Here is a 19,202-nt window from a genome sequence, read left to right as displayed (position 1 = left end):
AAAGGGACACCTTATTGCCTCCCTCCTGGTAGCAGTGGGGTCGAACCAGTCATCTCAATTTGACCAGTGAACAGGTAAGACGCTCTGCAGGCACAAGCTGGCAAAGGCAAACAGTAGGTGAAGTCAGGCAGGAATGAGTGGAAATGGGTATACATACTAACAGCTGATTAGGGAACAGGTGAGAAGGTGAGAAGGTGGGAGGGGAGGAGTCAGGAGGCTGAAAGGCAGGAGAGCAGGGGTTACTGCAGGGCAGGAGGGCGTGACAGGCTTTGAAATGACAGGAGAGTTAGTAAGATGACAAAGGCAGGCAGAGAATGAATGAATGCATGAATGCGCTGTGACACATGGCTGATTTAATGCCTGGATGTCAAAAGAGTTTTTGTTTTCTTTTTACAGGTCAACCAAGATAAAACTGTAATTCTAGGTTCTGGTGCTCACAGAAAGAAACTGGCCACATAATTAAATTCTCAAGGACTTCCCCTGAGCCAACAGGTGGGAAACCTTGGAGCTGTCTTTGACTCAGAATTAAACTCATTAAAGAAATGCTGTTAATTAACACAGCTCTGCTTTTGATCATCTCATAAATGGAGCTTGGGTGTGGCCATTTGTCTGTCTAAGAAACACACAGAGGTTAATTCATGCTTTTATATCCAGCAGAGTATTGTAGTTACCTCTTATCTGTTCCACACAAAAAGTCTTAAATCAGTAACAGCACATTCAGACCTCTGCTTCCTGAATGCTGACAAGAACCAGAGGAAGAAAACACATTGTGGAAAAAAAGGGGGGGGGATTGATGTCTTAAAATGCTTCACTCTCTCCTTATCTATTTTATTTGTTATTGTCTCTTATCTATTTTATTGTTTTTAATTGACTTTTAACTGTTTGATTGGTTTTGTTGATACGTTTTCATCAGTTTTATTTGTCACGTGCATTAGTCTCATGCTGTTTTACTTGTATTGTTTGTTTACATTCAGGTACATTTATACTTTCTTATTATCAGCTTATCAGCCATTTGGAACTTTACTTTAATCGAGAGTACTATACAAATAAAGACTGATTGATTGATCGATGTTGCTATCAACATAGACATAGACATAGATAAACTGCAGTGGGAGGTCACTCACTCTGCTTCATTATGTGTCTTCCTCCCTAATGTGTAACTGCAGGCATTAACAGTCCAGGTCAATAATAAACCGGATCACAGACTCACGTGTACACACCGAGCACAGAGCCCTGTGTGTGTTTTAGCTGCTGGTGAATTTCCATTCAGCGGATGGGAGGATCACTGAGGGCTATCAAGTACTTTTCCAATTCCTGGCACAGCTAGTGTGAGTGTTAAAGTGTTTGTCTAGATACCGAGACGATATGAGTACACCCACATGTACAAATACAGCTGAGACAAATGTACATTATCTAAAGTTACATTAGAAGTACTGTAAAGTGATGCAGTATTAGAAATGACTTGGAGGAATGTGGTATTTTAAGTAATACAGTAGTTTAAGCTTATTCTAAACTGTCCCACATGTGCCCCAAGAAGAAACATTACAGAAATTACCTGGTGACATGGTAATACTCCTATCATTATTGTTAAAATGATAAACTGTGAACTAGCAGTACCTAGTAACACCTAACTGGTAATACCGGTAATTTTGGCAATGCCCTTTAGTATGTTTACAAAATCAGTTATATTATTCAGTGATAAGATCAGGTACACCTTTATTAGTCCCACAATGGAGACATTGCATCCGTCACAACAGCAAAGAGACAGATACAGGCACCCATTTTTCAGTCCTGGTATATGTGTGTGTGTGTGCATGTGGTCTACTCAGCACAGCTGGTTGTACAGTCTAACAGCAGTGGGAAGGAGGGACCTGCGATATCGCTCCTCCGCTGTCTTGGGGTGAAGCAGCCTCTCACTGAAGGAGCTGCTCAGTGCTGTCAGTGTGTCCTGCATGGGGTGGGACTCATTCGCCATCATTAATGATAGCTTCGCTACCATCCTCCTCTCTCCCACCACCTGCACTGGGTCGAGGGGGCAACCCAGGACTGAGATGGCCTTCCTGATCAGTTTGTCCTGTCTCTTCCTGTCTGTCTTAGAGATGCTGCTGCTCCAGCAGACCACATTATAAAAAATGGCTGGTGCCACTACAGAGTCAAAGAATGGGAGTGTCTGCATCTGTTGAAGTCCACCACCTGGTTAAACCCCATGTGTCTAGTTTACTATTTCTACACCTGTTGAATACAAAAGATGTCACGTGTGTGTCTGTGATTTCTTTTTCAGTGACTTATGGGTAATAAGTGACTGATTAACACTGTCCAACTCACCCAGACTAAAACTTTCACCCTACTCCTTCAGACTATCAGAGACCAAGTTCCTGAACTCTCCTACGTCCTCTTTGAAATCAACTCATGTTATTTACTGGCAAAAAGCATTTTCAGTCTCACAGTGCAGAGAGAGAAGTTTCCAGTCAGAGACGTCTTCAATCAACTGCACTACACAAACAACCGTCCCTCCCAGTCCTGTTTTACAGTATCTGCAAATCAAAACAGATACATGATCCAAAGTTCATATTAACACCACTCAGTGTTACACACATTGTATAAAACCTGAGTGATAGCTGGGTGACGTGGTCTGAGGTGTTGATGTTGATCGCGTGACACCATTGTACCATGTGACTTCACAGAGTTACCGAAACGTTTAAACACTGCAAACAGACTGCAGCAGAGAAAGGGTTAATAAATGTTTGAAGATCCTGGAAGCCTATTCTCAGAGCCTGAGTCAGACTCTCACTCAGAGAGAACTGAAGTAACCTCATATTAATTGTTTGAGCAGGTTTAGTTGATTCACATGAGACGTCTGTCTTCTTCTTCTGCTGCTCTAAAATGGGTCAAGGCCCTTTCTCTGAAACTACCAACCACCATTATTTTGTCAAAAAGCCTTTATTGAAACTACACACACGCACACACACACACTCACAAAGACACACGCACACATACATAAAAAAAAAAAAAAAAAATTGCAGGAACTAAATACATTCATATACATATGATATATTTACCGCTTCTTACTGCATCTCACTGAGGCAGGAATGTGTTTTTCCAATCACAGCGGTTGCAGGTATACAAAAGCATGTAATGCAAACCCCTGTTAAGGTTCTGTGTAGATCACCAAGAGCTGCAGCCCATTCATGAGACCCTCTACATCTCAGCCGAAGATGAAGAGAACAAGCGGACCACTTACATACACTATCTGAACAAGAAACCTTTGGCATTAGCACTGACTGTCAGACAACTTATTGCTAAGAATGATTGACAGCTGCTCCGTACCCACCATCCTACAGAAACACAGAGGACGACACTAACGCTCACTTTCCCTTCTTCACTTCTTCTCCCACTGACACACAAACTGAAAATGACAGGCAAGGAACAGAAGGTTCTAAAAAAAAAAAAAAAAAAAAAAAAAAAAACGCTGCATCTTTAAAAAGTCTGACTTATTATGTGCATATACTGTGTTTCTATCAAGAGCTCAGTGAACATGAAGGTCTATAAAAGCAGATTGGATACTTTCTAGGGTTGCTGGAAATTCTACATACAGCAAAAATATGTGACCGGGCAGGAGCAGCAATGCAACTGCCACAGTGGAAATCTGACCTGTACAGAAATGTAATACACCTTTCATGGGCTTTAAGCAGTAAGATGTGCAGTTCTGCAGACATTTTTTTTTTTTTTTTACATTTAAAGGAGAACAAAAAGAACAAAATAGAAAAATACAAATGTTCAACATAAGGACTGGATATAAATGACAAAATAAAGTGAAAAAAAAAAAAACGACACAATTTTGTATTTACATATCACATGGAATTTTGTATACAGCTTTTTTTTTTTTTTTTTTTTTTTTTTTAAAGTTCAACTATTTATAGCAGTTAAGCAGCAGAGGTGCTTTGCTTGAGTGAGAAATGACACTGGTCGCAAGGCTTTATACTGCCCCACAGGGCAGGGCAGGGCGCACACACACACGCACACACACATTTACATACACACTGAAGTAAATTCATACCGTTGCCATATTTATCACCAGTCTGAGACATTTCTTGGGTGGACTGTGGGTGGGCTACTCCTGCATCATGTCAGGGTCAGACTGACTGATATTTGCCAGTTAGTGTAGATTGGAAGCAGATATTAGCAGCCACGTCAGGAGTTTTCTTGTAAACAAAGTTTACATGCAGCGTTTCTCACCTGACAAATATTCCTTCCTCAAACATCCTTTGCCAAGGGAACTGTAGACATTTTGGAGCCTTCCCTGGTTTACATTTGCTACCAGTCTGCTTCCCCGCCTCTGCTGGTACATCACTGGTGAACTAATCAAATAGATACTGTTTTTTATTCTTTAAGAATAGTGACTGAGATCCACAGTGGGCAGGACCCTGACCCATTTATCGGCTCTAGGAGTGAAATGGTTTTTTTTGTTTTTTTTTATGTTGAGCATGTAAGCTTAACGGTTAGTGATGTAGCTAGCCTGACAGCTAGCTTCTAATGTTGCCTATAACTGAAACATCCAAAAGTCTCACACAGCAGAAATGAAATGAGACTAGGTTTCATACTGTATTGGACCATATAACGGCTGATACACCTGGCAAACGTTATCTACGTATTGGAAATAAAAACTACTAAATACTGCTTCAGAGAAATATTCAAAATCTAAGAGAGAACCATTCATTGTGTTTGTCTCACGACAATCATGTATAAAGACTCCAAGTATCAGGACTTCACAGATCGGAGAATCAGCCTTCAAAACCCTGCACCCTTTACACACCCGTGCGTCTCTTCCCTTTAGCTCACCCACTGACAAACAGAAAGCCTGATGTGAAGAGCAAGCACCACTGCAAAGCTTCTCACATGAAGTGCAACAGCCATTTCAGGTCAGAGGAAAAGAAGAAGGGTTTACTGAACCTGGGAGAGCGATGGAGCCAGCTGGAAGAGGAGCTGAACATTTACAGGTAGCACACTGATATGATGGAGGGGAACAGGAAGCCCCAGAAATAACTCACAGGTAGGAATGGTGCAATGGCCTCAGCACACTCATTAATTAAATCACTTACAAAAATAAATACGCACGAAGCAACAAAAAAATCCTGCTGTTAAGAGGTTTTGGTTGGGGTCTGAAGTGAGGACGTGTTTCTGGGGATTCAGTAAAATTTCATTCTTTTCCTCCTGTTCTGATCATATTTGTTCAACAAAGTTCTATGAAAAAAATGTTTTTTCCCCAAACATTTTTTCAGAAAATAAGGGAGTCATTGGTTTTTCAGCATACAGCTGCTGTGGCATGTGCAGTTGGTGGTGGTTGGTGGTGGTGGTGGTGGTGGGGGGGGGTTAGATGACTCTGTATGTCAGGTAGTCGCGGAGCGGCGTCGGAATGGCCAGGGCCTCCACTTGCTGGGTGTTCATCACCCGGCGGAGAGCCATCCTGCACATGTGCTGCAGACTGGCAATGCTACGAGGACACTCCCAGAAGTGCACACTACCATCACGAGTCCTGCAACAACAACAACAACAACAACAAAGAAAAAAGGAGTGACGACAAATCAAAGAAGAGGAGCCAGAATACAGTATTCAAATTCAACCAAACTATTAAGTCATTACAAATCCCACCCTAAACTAGAATGAAAGGTCCATCTTTGGCCAGGTCACAGTTTTCACTCTGTCCTCCTTCACAAACTCTTGTGTGATTTTGTTCAGTGTGTTTAGGATCATGTTTTCTCTCCTGACACATCTTCTCTTTCAGTATTTGTTTGTTTGCACAAACTTGCATTCATGGTGGCAGTAAATGTCATCTCCTCCACACCTTTTTCCCCCACGCATGCAGACCCATATCACCAAACATGTTGGACCCCATCTGATCCAAAATCATTTATTTTGGTGTCATCTGATCAAAGAGTGTTTCAGGCCTCACTCCGTGTTGTTTGGCAAAGTGTAATCTTGCAGTTTTGAGCAGTTTAGTGAACACTGGTTTTCTTCTTGGAGGTTGACGCCATGTAATGTCCCTCACACTGTCTGTCAAACACCTGTTTCCACAGACAATGTCTGCACCAATGCCAGCGCTCTCTGTTTTTCAGGTCAGGGTTATGTAAGGAGCGAATTCCTGCACCTCCTCACCACTGCTGCAGCTGGGCTCCAGCTTTAGTTCATCAGCCAACACATGCTCTTTTATCCTCTCCCATCTTTATGAAGTCTTACAGTCTGGTTTCTTACTTGTTCAGGCAGTTCCTCACCATGTGCAGTCATGTTGCATAACTCAGGATAAAACTAAGGAAGCTGCGGTTCTGTTATTATCCTGTTTATGCTGTTAGGCTGAATTAGAAATCACAGCTGGGATCACTTTCTGTTGCACTGAGGTTGTACTTCAGAACCTCTGTTTTGAATGCTGTCTTTCTAATGTTTGTATTCAACTGCACATTAGATCAAATACCCTGCACTTCAACATAAAATGTGACAATTACTGTAAGATGACACAGTTTTGAATCATGTAACATTTTAGTGATATTGCAGAGGGTTGCACTCAGTTTTGTTATATACTGTATCTCTGAGCTACACATTAGACTAAACTGAAAACAGTTAAGACTTAGCCTGATAGGGTCTAAGGTCTGCAAATGGTGACAGTGAGCCGAGACAAAACACGAAGAACTGGTTTCCTTGGCTCTTTTGTCGTAAGGCAGGAGTCAGTAAGGTGCGACTGAGGTAACGTAATGCCAGTTGTGTGTTTAGGATGATGCATGTCTGAGCATGTGTCGGTGTCTTACCCAGCAGAAAGGACACTTCCTTCAGGAGAGAAGGCACAGCAGAGGCCATTGGAGAGAGGGGCGATGGCCTGAGGGGCCCTTTCCTCGATGCTCCAGAAGCGAACCAGCCTGTGCAGAGACAGAGAAAATGTAATTACCGTCTTGTGGGTGTATGCCTGCACCAACCAGGCCAATGCAACACATTAGATTGATACAGGCACCACAGTTTCAAGGTGTACACGTCAGCTTAGTGTCACCAATTCCACCACTGAATAAACACACAAAAATCTTGGACAGGAAAAGCATGCCAATGATCTAACTACTGTTACTGTGTGCTCAGACAGAACATAGTGAATTTTAGGGGCAGCATGACCGCAGTAGCCAAGGGTGTTGCAAACTGACATCAGGCTGTGACCACAAGAATTAAAAATATTTCAACTTGAGCAGAAAATGTGTGAATAAGTCATTGTGAATCTGCTTCGTAAAAAAAAAAAAAAAAAAGAGAGACTGAAGGGAAGTAACAGAAAGGACCGGTGAGTTATGAGATCAGTCAAACACACAGAAACACTCCCACAGACAACGGCTGATGTGAACCTTGCAAGCCAGCTCACTGTTAATGCCACTACTGTTTGTACATTGTACGTCTGGGGGCGAATGAACGCTGACTGTAAGGGTCCAGTGGTCGAATACACACGAATGACGCAAGTTGAAAATTTGCTTTGCTTTCTGTTTGCGTACAACGTTTTAGTTTTAAGTAAGAACGGCTCCTGGAAGAGCTCTCACAGAATCATCTCACAGGATCATTTCCTGGACTGCATGGCTGGGATCAGGAAATATACTGCCAGTCACTCCATAAGATTAGGAGATTTAGAGTGATTAAAAACAACATTGTGAGATTAAAAATTTGATTTACATTAGAAGATTGATCTCTCAGGTAGTGTCTCCTACTAATTACATAGACTGTCCCTGCACGGTTTCATGATGAGCCAAAAATATTTTTACACTTCTCAGTGTTTCCCGTATATTGATCTATTTGTGTTGGACTGCCACATATTTATCATTCACAGTCCCTGTCAGTCGGGCCCCCCTCTAATTCTGTTGTAAAACACTGTTCTAGTCATATCTTTAAACAAATTTCATGCCAATCTGGCAGGCAGTTGTTAATATTCCATGGACAGGGCGAAAGGCCACTTTTCTAATCACTTGCAGACTTAAATTGTCTAACTTTCCAGTGCCTACAATAAATAGCTAACACTGCTAGCCAAAACTTGGGAGCTGGCAGTGTTTTCCCTGAAATATTTAAAGCCTCCAGTGGGAGGGCAGCTTCGGTTTGTTTTCCCCCCCTCGCAGCCACCATTTTGTGGAGCTTCCTCTTGCTTCTTTTCTCAGCATATTTTCTACCAACAGCTCAGTGCTCGGCCAGCAAGTAGTCAGGGTGATTAATAGTTGCCCTGTGACAGTCATGTGACCCGTCCACACAGACAAACATACAGTAGCTCTGTGCTCTAAAGTCCTGTTAAGGCTCATGACTCGCAGCAGGATTTAAAAACAAACTGCAGCCAACAGTGAAACTGTTCTGCTGCACTCTGCTGTTTACACATCAGGCCGTGTGCACTAATAGGCATCAGAAAAAAAGACTTTAGTGAACAAACATCCACTCAAGAGGTAAACACGTGGGTTTGTCGAGGCTCATACTGAATGAGCTGTTCAGGATGTAAACGCTTTGAAATGTGGAAAATGGTGCACTTGTTTATCTACTGCTGAAATATATCTAACCTTTTAGAACAGACACCACAAGGCACAAAATATCAATGATTATGGTTTTTGAAGTTCTATACTAAAGACTGGATTGATATGTTAGCTGTTTTCATTTTAAACAATCCCCCCCATTCAAAGAAAACAGTTCTTCCTTTAAAGGGAAAGGGGGAAGCTGTCCCACCACTAAACCCAGACACTGAGATCTAACCAATTAAGGAACATGACTTTAACCCTGATCTCATTCAGTATCTTACTTGTCATCAGTAACGCTGGCGATGTGGCGGCCATCAGGGCAGAAGCTCACAGAGCGAACCCAGCGGTCATTCGCTCCTCCAGCAAATATGGGTGATGGAGGAGGGAAGAGATGGCTGGAGAGAGATGAGTTCAATAACAGAGTCAGTATTAGAGCTTCTCCAGGTTAAAAATGAACAGTCACTAACAGCCTTTCCACTTTGACTCAATATGTGTGTATGACTTCTGACAAAAGAAGCAGCTCATTTCTTCTCTTGAAAAGGAACAGCTGAACTCATAATCAATGAAACACACTTTTGCTCAGTTCAGTACAGTTCGAGAGGGTTTGCAGCAACAGTCTGTACAGAAGCTAATGTTAGCAAAGAGAGATATATATTGCTGCATATTGTTCACCAACTTCTCTCCTAATGCTGCTGTAACACTGTTTACCATTATCCAGAAAGTATTATTAGTATTACTTCTGTTAGACAAAAGTTACACAGACTCACTTTAGATAACATACTGGCCCAAAGTATTTAGAAAAATAAGCAATACTTGAGCATTGTAATTGAATAGCTGGGACTCTCCACCATGATCTGTGTGGTTATGAACAATAATTCCAGAGCAGCAAACCCCCTCTCCCCCTGGCCTCCACGCTGTGTGTTCATTTCTTACCCCAGTTCCAGCAGGATGGTGGCCTTGTGGTGGTCCCATACAATGACCCTGGTGTCATAAGAGGCAGTGGCCAACAGTGCCCCGTCTGGGGAAAACTCACAGGACACCACGTCATTGTGGTGCCCCTCCAGCTTCCGGATCAACGTGTACTTATCCATGTTCCATAGAAACACCTGCAATGTGAAGAGAGCTCTGTTATAGCCCATGCAATGATTTGGAAAGAGTACAGCTCTGCTATCTAACACTTAAAATTACTATATGCTCATAAAGCATTTAGAAATTAAATTAAAAAAAGATTAAAATAGTATTAAACAAATATGCTCAAGTTATGCTCAGTGTCATTGTAAAGCTCTGTAACATTAAACCAGACCAAACAAAGAAAAGAGCACATGCTACACAAGCAGCAAGGCTATGTCAAAATGCAACATTTCACCTACACTGACAAGTAGAATTAATATTCCAACATTACAAAATACTATTAAACTACATTATAATTTAAGTTCATATATATTATCTTTTAATGTGTTATTAAATATATTAAATAAACACTTCTATTAGTTTAACCAAAAAAAAAAAAAAGTCTACACAAAGAAAGAGAAAATAAAACAAGCAGTAACTTAAGGTAACATAATTTTACTCCACTGGTTTCCCCTTTCAGAGTTTTAGTTCTCTGTGTTTACAATAGGCTCGCACCTCCGGCAGAAGCCTACGAAGAGAGACAGATACTGCAAGAGAAAAGAATATTTTATGGCCAAAGGGTTGATACCTCTGGCAAAGTACATATATGAATACACACACACACATACACACAACCACAACCACACACACAACCACACACACATCCACATGTTGGGAGAAAAGAGATCATCTGTGGAAGACTTCTGCTTTTAACAGTCAGCCATGGTCTTAGTATTAATGTCTTTGCTCCAGGACAATGCATCAGGAGGTAGCTATACCAGGAGCTATGCAATTAAATAACTATCTAGCTATCATCTCTTAACTTTTTATTGTTAGAAATTGAAAATTCCTTCAAGAGCTGCAAACACTGTTTTTGAACAAATGCAGTTAATGATCTATATAAATAACAGTCACATGCAAGCTAATGGTTTAGTTCCTTCCTCTTTAGACTTGCTAGTTTCCTCATTTTCTAGCTCTCCGGTTTAAAGTGAAAACATCATGTGGTGAATTCCTAAGCTTATTCTTTTTCCATCAGAAGTACGCTGATGGAGAATTGCGGATGAAATGCAGTAATTTATTGCTGCTCAAATGAACTCAAATGTTCTTTATTAAAGCAGAAAAAGCCACAGAAGAACTGCAGATGGACAAGTTACCACAGAACCGGCCAATTTGTCGACTGTTTATCTCAGCATCGGGTTTGTTCTTACGTAAGTTTTAAAGCAACAGCTGACATCTGTAGGACACAATAAAAAATAATCTTTTGAGAATTATTTTTTGTATATGAACAATAATGTGAAACCTATGCAACATCTGCAAAGCATTGGCAGTGGCTGGCTAACACTGACAGAGAGGGGAGTGGTTGTTGGTTGTTAAACTGTTGTGGCTGGCTGAATTGTTCTCTATAACTTGCAACAAGGGAAACATTTAAACTGACAGTAACAGTCATTCTGGTAACAAAAGAGAAGCTACTGTGTGCAGATGGTCGACGGAGCTATTTAAAGATGATGGGGGGGGTAGGAATTGGGGTTTGGGAGAGAGGTGGGGGGGTTTGAAGGGGAATAGAGGGGGTTTTTAAGTACCAGTTTAATAATAAGTTTTAAACTGAAATTAATTAAATAAAAAAAGGAACTGCAACAGCAGAGGTAGACAGACACGGAGCAGCACCTACGTACAGATTGACCTTGCTGGTCAGGTGCCAGGCTGCCCCTGGCCAGGCCTTTGGCCATTGCGCACTGTGCGTCCCCGGTTTACACCGGCTGCTCAAAATGTCAGCGCAGCGGTCCTTTCAAAACCAATCACACACTGAGCTCTGCCACCACCTGTGACAGGGAGAGCAAGACACACACTGTAGGGACACACACAGCCTAACAAAGCTACCACCATGTCTACCATTACCACTTTGTTCACATTAATCTTGAGCTGCAACACTGTAGATAAGGTGAACTAATGGTGCCCAGCCTGTAGAATCAATATCCAGAAACATGTATGCCTTAAGGGCTGCAGAAACAGGTTTACTTCAACATCTGCATTCGTCATTTTTCAGGTTTTTCCTTTAATTTGTCAGCTTGTATATGACAATGGTGAAAACAGTTGTCTGCTCTGCATGCAAACGTCAGAATACCAAAATCCTTTTTTTTTTCCACTGCAAACAAAACAAAAAAAAACCCCAAACACAATCTAGATGCAGGTAGCTCAACTTATAATGACACCGAGCACAGTTTGTTCTAAGGTGGGAATGGGAGGGCAGGGCAGATGGGAAGTGTTTTTTTTTTAAGTTGTAGGCTGATCAAGCATAACTGGTCACAAGCAAATGCAAACAGATTAGCTAGCAAACTCATCAAAGTAAGTAAAAAGGAACTTGTATACGTACTGCTTTGCCGGCGCCAACTGAACACAAGATTGAGGAGTCGGGGGAGAAGGCGCTGCAGTACACCCAGTTCTGATGCCCCCGCAAAACCTTCACCATGTTACCTTGAAGACACAGACACCTTGATGAAGCAGTGTACCAGAGCTTGCATGAGCAGTGAATGCTTGCTGGTTAGTGTGTGGTTTGAAGCAGTGCTGCATTTTGTGGTTCACGCAGGCCACACAGCAGATAAAGGACTGTGTGAATTTCACAGCATATACTAACATACGTTATACTGGGCTTGCTGGATTATTCTACATATTTACAGCCCCTGCATCTTTCACCTACTTTTCTAAACTGGTCTTATTTTTCAGGGGACTGGTGTTTTCCCCTGTCAACAGCATACTCTCAGTTGTAGAAACAAAAGAGAGAAAAACAGAAATTTGAATTTTAATGATAGCTTTCTATAAAGAACAGATCATCTACATACCATCATCTTTGAGGTCCCATACACGGAGGGTCTTATCTCTGGATGCAGAGACCAGCATGAGGCTGCCGTCAGGAGCAAAGGTCAGGTCTCGCACTATGTCAGTATGGTCCATCAGATTGAGCAACAGTTTTCCTACAACAAGCCATCAAATCAAACAGAGGATTAATAAACTCTTCCACAAGTGAAAATGTCTGTGATACACTATTTACAGGCACAACTACAATTCCATTCCCTCTCCAAAAACCTCCAAATCTTCCAGCTACAAGGGGAAAACCACAAGACTGAAACAAAAACAGTTCTTCGGAGTATATCCTGAAATGAGTGACGAAAATATAGAGACATGCTCAGTGGATTTGTCAGTCTACTGAACAGGTAATCCTAGGATCAATTCTGAATATAACACTGCGTCGACACAGGAGGCGTAGCATGTGAAGCACGTTAGCAGAGCGGCAGCAACTCCAGTCCTCTGTCTGTGTCTACACAGGATGAGTTCACTCAGTAATAAATGCTGATCTTGGATCTTTCTGTATGGTATCGTCCAGCAACACATACCACTGGTACGATTTAAGGCAATTTTATAGCATAGCTTTAACTCTGCCATAATCTGAAAACCTTCTCCCCAAACCATGCAATGGGCTGCATTTACATGCAAATAAATCCTGCCATCTGGCAAGGCTCCTGTGAATCAGTGAGGTGAAAAGAGGAGAGCCAAGGTTGTGCAGCTGATGTTTGCTCCACAGGTTTCTGGTGCTTCTGCTGCCTCACCCGGGTGAGGCAGGCTAGTAGGTGAGATCAGACTGGGTGTGGCTGCAGAGCAAGGCTTTTGCTTTTTACAAACTAACCAACTTTGCTAGTAATCATTTTATCTAAAATGTAGAGCCCAAAATACTTCCACACTGCTTCTCAGATGCTTCATTGCTGTAATTATTTGATTGCACGGCTCCATCATTTTTATTTCTTAGTTTCGCTTACTGATGGGCCAGTGGTGAATGCAAGAGGCCAATGAAGTAAAATCGATATGACTGTCAGTTCATAGCACACTATAACTTTAAGAATAAAGGAGGTATTGGAGTAATACACAGTATATATTAATACATGGCTGCAAAGGAGAAGCAAGAACTGTATTCACCAGCTGCATATCCAGCTTTAAACAGGCTGTGTGTTTAGTCTGCTGCTGCCTAGCAAACACTGAGGCTTAGTGATTATGAGTTATGAGCTTGGGGAGAATTTTCATTTTCCTAATCTAATTAACTAATTTAATTACCAAATCTGATTATCAACTCACAAAGCTCAAGAGGGAAACTACTTCAAATTAACAACAATGTATCCTCACCAGTGTAAACATCCCAGATCTTGATGCGACCATTGTTGAGGCCTGTTGCCAGTAGAAGCTGGTCCTGGCCAAACTTGAAGCGGTGCCACTCAATGTTTACACAGCGACTCTGCTTCTCTGGCACCGAAGAACCGAAGGCCAGGCCCCAGACGATGTCACCGCAGTCGATGGTGTGTTCGCAGGGCTCGCCGGACACGGGGATTACCTGGCCTCCGTCGCTGTTCTGACGGGACAAACGCCGGGGGCTTGAGGCATTGGTGCCCTCTCCACAATGGCCCACTGAACTACAGAAACAGACAAAGGAGAAAGATATACAAGAAGAGGTCAGCAAAAGACAGTTGTTATGAAAGCCAGAGAGTATATGAGGTCATTCCATTCAAGATTGGTTTTCATATTTACAAAAAGCCTAGCCGTGCCACGAACGACCACAAGCAGTGGCACAGTGTAAGTGTTTTTCCCCTGCACCACACAGCAAAGTAAAGCTATAAACCTAGTTGACATGTTGGAGGTCTGCTAGTCACAAGCCACAGTCATAGCCCGTTACCTGCAGCCCTTTTCCTGTTAGTTCGCTCACTGTGGCTGTTCCTGTTTGGACTATGTTCCTCTCTGAAATATGAAAACTGATCTGCCGACTAAATAGTGCAGAATGTGTCCATATCTGGCTGATTAGACCTGCTTTTACTGAAGAATATCACTGCTAATGTGGCCTCGATTGATTGTGTGAATGCTTCTCTCTCTCTCTCTCTCTCTCTCTCTCTCTCTCTCTCCCTATAATTAACTGGACATTTGCCCAGGGTTTACCCCGCCTCTCAGCTGGGATGAGCCACGCGCAACCCTAAAGGGTAAATGAGTATATCTAATGACTGATAGGATGGAGTAACTTAACACAATTCTATTATGGCTGATTTCTGAAAGTACAAACAGGGCCTTTTATATGTCTTAGCCACAGGTAAGGGGAGGAGACTCTCCATGGTTGGTCATGCTACCAAGCAGGACCACCGCAGCGCTGTGAGGCTATCCCCTGCTGCGAGGCTGTAGTGGAAATGTATGTCATTACAGCTTAACTTGCCGATGGAAAAATCCTGAATTTCTTTTAATGGCTGCAAAGTTTAGTATTTCATGCCACTGTCGGGGGAAAAAAACAGATAACCAGGCTGCTATTTGGGAACAACAAGCACTTGTTCCACACACAATTTCAATGTGTGGCTCTGAGTCACAAGGCCAGATTGACTGGAAAAAGAGCCTGTTAAGCAAAAAGGGAGCTGATAATACAAGCCACGTGTCCTTGGCACTGTGGAGAACCTCTTTGTGTTCACCCTGCTTCCTGAATTAGGCAGGAATCTGAGGGCAGATAAACTGCTAGAAAGTTCTACTAGTCCAAAAGTCTTAGGCCTCTTTCCTATTCATTTGAATGGGGAAGTGGTCTCAGACATTTGGACCCCACTGTTGATTTGCCAAAAACCAACACTATATATGTGGATCTTTGTGTAACTTATTCATTCAGTCAGTAAATGATAACGCCTTTATATCATGCAGAATAACAATAATAAGGATTTGTGGCTTTAAGCTGCCTCAAAGCTACTTTTGCTAAAAACCACAGATAAGAAAAATCAAATAGCAGTCAGATTTTACTGCCAAACACGCAGGGGTAACATTTTCCATGCAAACATGCAAATCTAAAAGTGTGGGTAATTCATGTGTGAAAATAACTGTGCTCACTGCCCTCCTGTTTAGAACAACAGGTCAAACACTGATGTAATACTAATGACATCAAGTTCAGGCTCCTGTTAATCTCTGGGGAATTTGGTGGTTTACATAATCCCAACGATTTGCCTCTAAACTGCAGATAAGTGCACTTGAGTTTGCCAAAGTAAAATGCAGTTAGTCTGTATAAATGTCAAAATGACATCGAATGCAAACAGAGAAGCTAAAGCACGCCCAGGAAAAGTGAATATTCTGTAGTGTGGGAGGGATTAATCATAGCTTTAGCTTATTGTCTTAATGTCAACAAATCCACATTTACTGTGAACGATGGTCAACAACATCCACGGTGACATTTTTTTTTGGCAAAGTCTGAGCACATTGTTTTGACAGTCTGTGCTTCAAACAATCACCGTATCTACGTGTCTTAGACACCAAGGCTACCAGGACACTTTTTTAAAACAGCAATGAACACTAGACATTGAGTTCTACAAATAAAAAGGTTATTCGATGTCATTTGCTTCAAAGCACTACTTTACTAATTATCTGTAAAACTTGTAAATTATTGTGGTGGTAGTCAGTATGTCACAGAGAGCTTGAAAACAGGTGACCTATTTTAAGTGCATTTTGTCTTTTATTTTCAGAAGCTGAATTATAAATACTTTTCTAGGAAAAAGGTTTAAGGAAACTTTAAATAGTCATCAGCTGAAATAAATAATGCACGCTTCTGAGAAAGACAGAATGTTTTTTTGATTTTTTTCCCCCACAATGTTTGTTCACACATTTTGAAAGTCAAAACATGTTTTTGTACAATACGGTACATACAGTGATAAAATATTTATTGTCACTCTGTCCTGAATTCTGGATTTTCATTTCATCTTCTTTATGTAAGAATTTGGTACCTCTGGATCAAATCCTTCAGGAGTTTTCTGAGTTAAAATTTTGAAAAATATAAACATGATTGACTTCACAATTGACATTGGTTTGCCATGAAGAAATGTTTCTTCAAATAAAGCATGATGTGTGGAAAAAAGATTATAGTCTACAGGACAATTAGACAATCAGTCAACCAAACTTTATCTGTTAATGCCAAAACTGTAGTGGCTTGGAAGTTATAAGAAAAATCTTATAGTTGTTATTATAGCACCATCATAACATCAGCTGATGTAGTTTTCCTTGTCTGCTTAGTGGTCTTCCATGTTTGGTTGCTGTATGTCTTATCGTTTCTGAGACACTTTTTGAGGGAAATAACAGTAATTCTAATGATAATAACAATGCCAATAATAATAATAATAAGGATATGAAGGATTCACAGATAGTTAGAGCACCTGCAGTATGTGGACCCCTAAATATTACATGGATGATACAAAAACAAGTAAGATGTACTCTACAGTAAAATACTAAAACCTTAAAAGGTCCACAACCTAAAGAGGATTCCCACACACTCAGCTTACAGTTGAAGGTTTTCAGATTTTTATTTCAAAAACATTTCAACCAAAGTCATAAATATGTATGTTAATACTTTATAATAATAATAAAAATAATAATAATGGTAGCTACATTGAGGTACTAATAGTAACTGAGTGCACTAGCATTAAGTTGATACTTACAAGTCCTTCAGGCATTTTGTCCAGGGAATGAGCCTGACAATGCGACGCCCCTGAGACCAAGCAAAGTAGGAACCATTGGGTGCAAAGGCTACTGTCCAAGCCTCGCGCCCAGACTTCTGGTCAAAGGGAGCAACAGGCACCAGGAGTTCACCGATGAACTTAGCCTTACCTGGAAAAACAACAACACCGTTACTTCAGCTACACTCATCCATAGGATCACTTATTAACATGTTACAAGCCCACTGTTTATTCAGGCCAACTGACAGGAACTCTATTCAGCCTAAAGTAACCTCTTCACTCTGAGACAGGCATCTGATTGGCTAACTGTTCTAACCAAATCATTCGCACCAAAAGAGTGGGTGGGGAACACACAAGATAAACAACTTAAATGAGCTGTAATATAAGAAATTAAAACAATGAATGTGCTTTTTTTTAAAGAAATGAAATACACTATTAAATTTATACATGCTTAAACATATGGCAAATTCACAGGCAATAATTGGCCTTACATATTTGCATATAGCTCTTATTGTGACAGCAGATTTCTTTTAGGACAAATCCCTTACGATAGTGTACAAAGTCTTAGCAACACGTTTTACACAGTGTTTGTTACAGTTAAATGCTGGGAACCACTTGGATTCTCCTTTACAGGTAAATATGAAGGGTTATCTTTTTAAGTACAAGTGTGAAGGTAAAACATATTGGGTAAAGCCTAAAGGTAAAGGTAAGCATGAGATTTGTGTCAGAACTGCAAATAAAAAGTCAGGCAGCACAAAGCTGACAATGAGGGCAAAAGTCTGATCAGTGAGCCAGAAGCAGAGAGAACTGTAAACACAAGGACTTATTATCAAAAAGTAAAAGACCAAAAGTTTACGTGATTACACAAATACTTTGCAAGTAAAAAGTTTTATTTTTGAGGTGAAATCTTTTGCTTCTGTGATTTTTATCCCCCCTGAAATAATTATTTTTGTTTGATTAAAATGACACAAATCTGATTCCCTAAGAATAAATTAAAAAATTAAAAATTAAAAATGTTACTGAAAAGAAAATTTCCTGCAAAAATTCATGCCACAAGCTGTAACGCAGCCAAAATGATCACCAAATCAAAAAAAAAAAAGTTGCAAAAAATGTACAAAAAAAAGGGCAAGAGGGGGGCACAAGGGTTAAGGATGAGGACTAACTGGTTGGTTTTGCTAATGTACATGGGCTCCGGTGTAAGACCGGGACTGTCTCCAACGCAATGGATCAGCGTCCCGAATGGTGTTTTCACCAAGCAGAACATACAAAGACTATTATACGTAACAATAGTCGATGAAGGTTAGCTTAAATTGGTTTAATAGCAGTACTGAGCTGTGTCGGTGCTTACTTCCGCCCATCACGGTGTAATGTAATGAAAGACCATTTAAGCTAGCTTGGACGTCATACTGGCCGTTTTTAGCTTAGTGTAATATCAATGATCAGGCTACAACGGACAGTTACAGGCTCACAACATCAGAAGCTAACACTGTACTGCCTGGAAATGGTCTACAGTTAACACTGTAACCACGCTGCTGCCCGGATCTACTATCACAGAGGTTTGAAGTGTAGCATTTTTTCTACTTACCTATTTCATTTTCGTTTACAGAGTCTGGAAAGCTTGCCATCTAAGTAAGCGCACAGAACTAAGAGAAAAAGCCAAGCACGGACGGTAAAACTAAAATACCTAAAGAAAATAATCAATTAGTGCGAAATTAGACGGCGCTTTTTTCCTCTTCCGATGTCTGAAAAGTCAGATGAATTCCTCCGCCAAGCTTGATGTCCCGGATGGAAAATACAGTCGTCGTTAGACCTTTGTAAATTTCTTTTTTTTTTCCTTGACTTCCTCGACAATAGACTTAATGTTACTGGTCAAATCTATAAGTATGCTGCTCGCGTGTTAATACTCTCGCGAATTAAAAACAATTTAACTCGTAATAAGACTATTTGATTTAATAGACCTGAGTACGTGACAGCTCCTAGCAAATACAATGGCTTCTAAGTCGAGCTATTTTCATGTAGAAGAGGACTGACCATAAAACTGTGGGAGGAGTTTCATTTACGTCAACGGGGTTGCTATGGTAATACT

The 19,202-nt window shown here is 41.0% G+C and overlaps 1 protein-coding gene across 1 annotated transcript; it reads right to left on the bottom strand.

Annotated features, from left to right (window-relative positions):
- Positions 1-3,657: 3,657 nt before the first annotated feature.
- Positions 3,658-19,116, bottom strand: wsb1 (WD repeat and SOCS box containing 1). The gene is made up of 9 exons (XM_041045725.1): positions 18,702-19,116; positions 17,099-17,267; positions 13,788-14,071; positions 12,455-12,586; positions 11,989-12,089; positions 9,441-9,613; positions 8,789-8,902; positions 6,798-6,905; positions 3,658-5,533 (listed from the first exon to the last, which is right to left on the bottom strand). Exons 1-9 carry the CDS (start codon positions 18,739-18,741, stop codon positions 5,371-5,373), a joined length of 1,284 nt encoding a protein of 427 aa, XP_040901659.1. The 5' UTR covers positions 18,742-19,116; the 3' UTR covers positions 3,658-5,370.
- Between the last annotated feature and the right edge of the window lie 86 nt (positions 19,117-19,202).

Source organism: Toxotes jaculatrix, chromosome 9 (assembly GCF_017976425.1).
Source record: "Toxotes jaculatrix isolate fToxJac2 chromosome 9, fToxJac2.pri, whole genome shotgun sequence".
Lineage (NCBI taxonomy): Eukaryota > Metazoa > Chordata > Actinopteri > Toxotidae > Toxotes > Toxotes jaculatrix.
The sequence above is the reverse complement of the archived record's forward strand: the minus strand, read 5'-3'. Positions and strand labels throughout refer to the sequence as shown.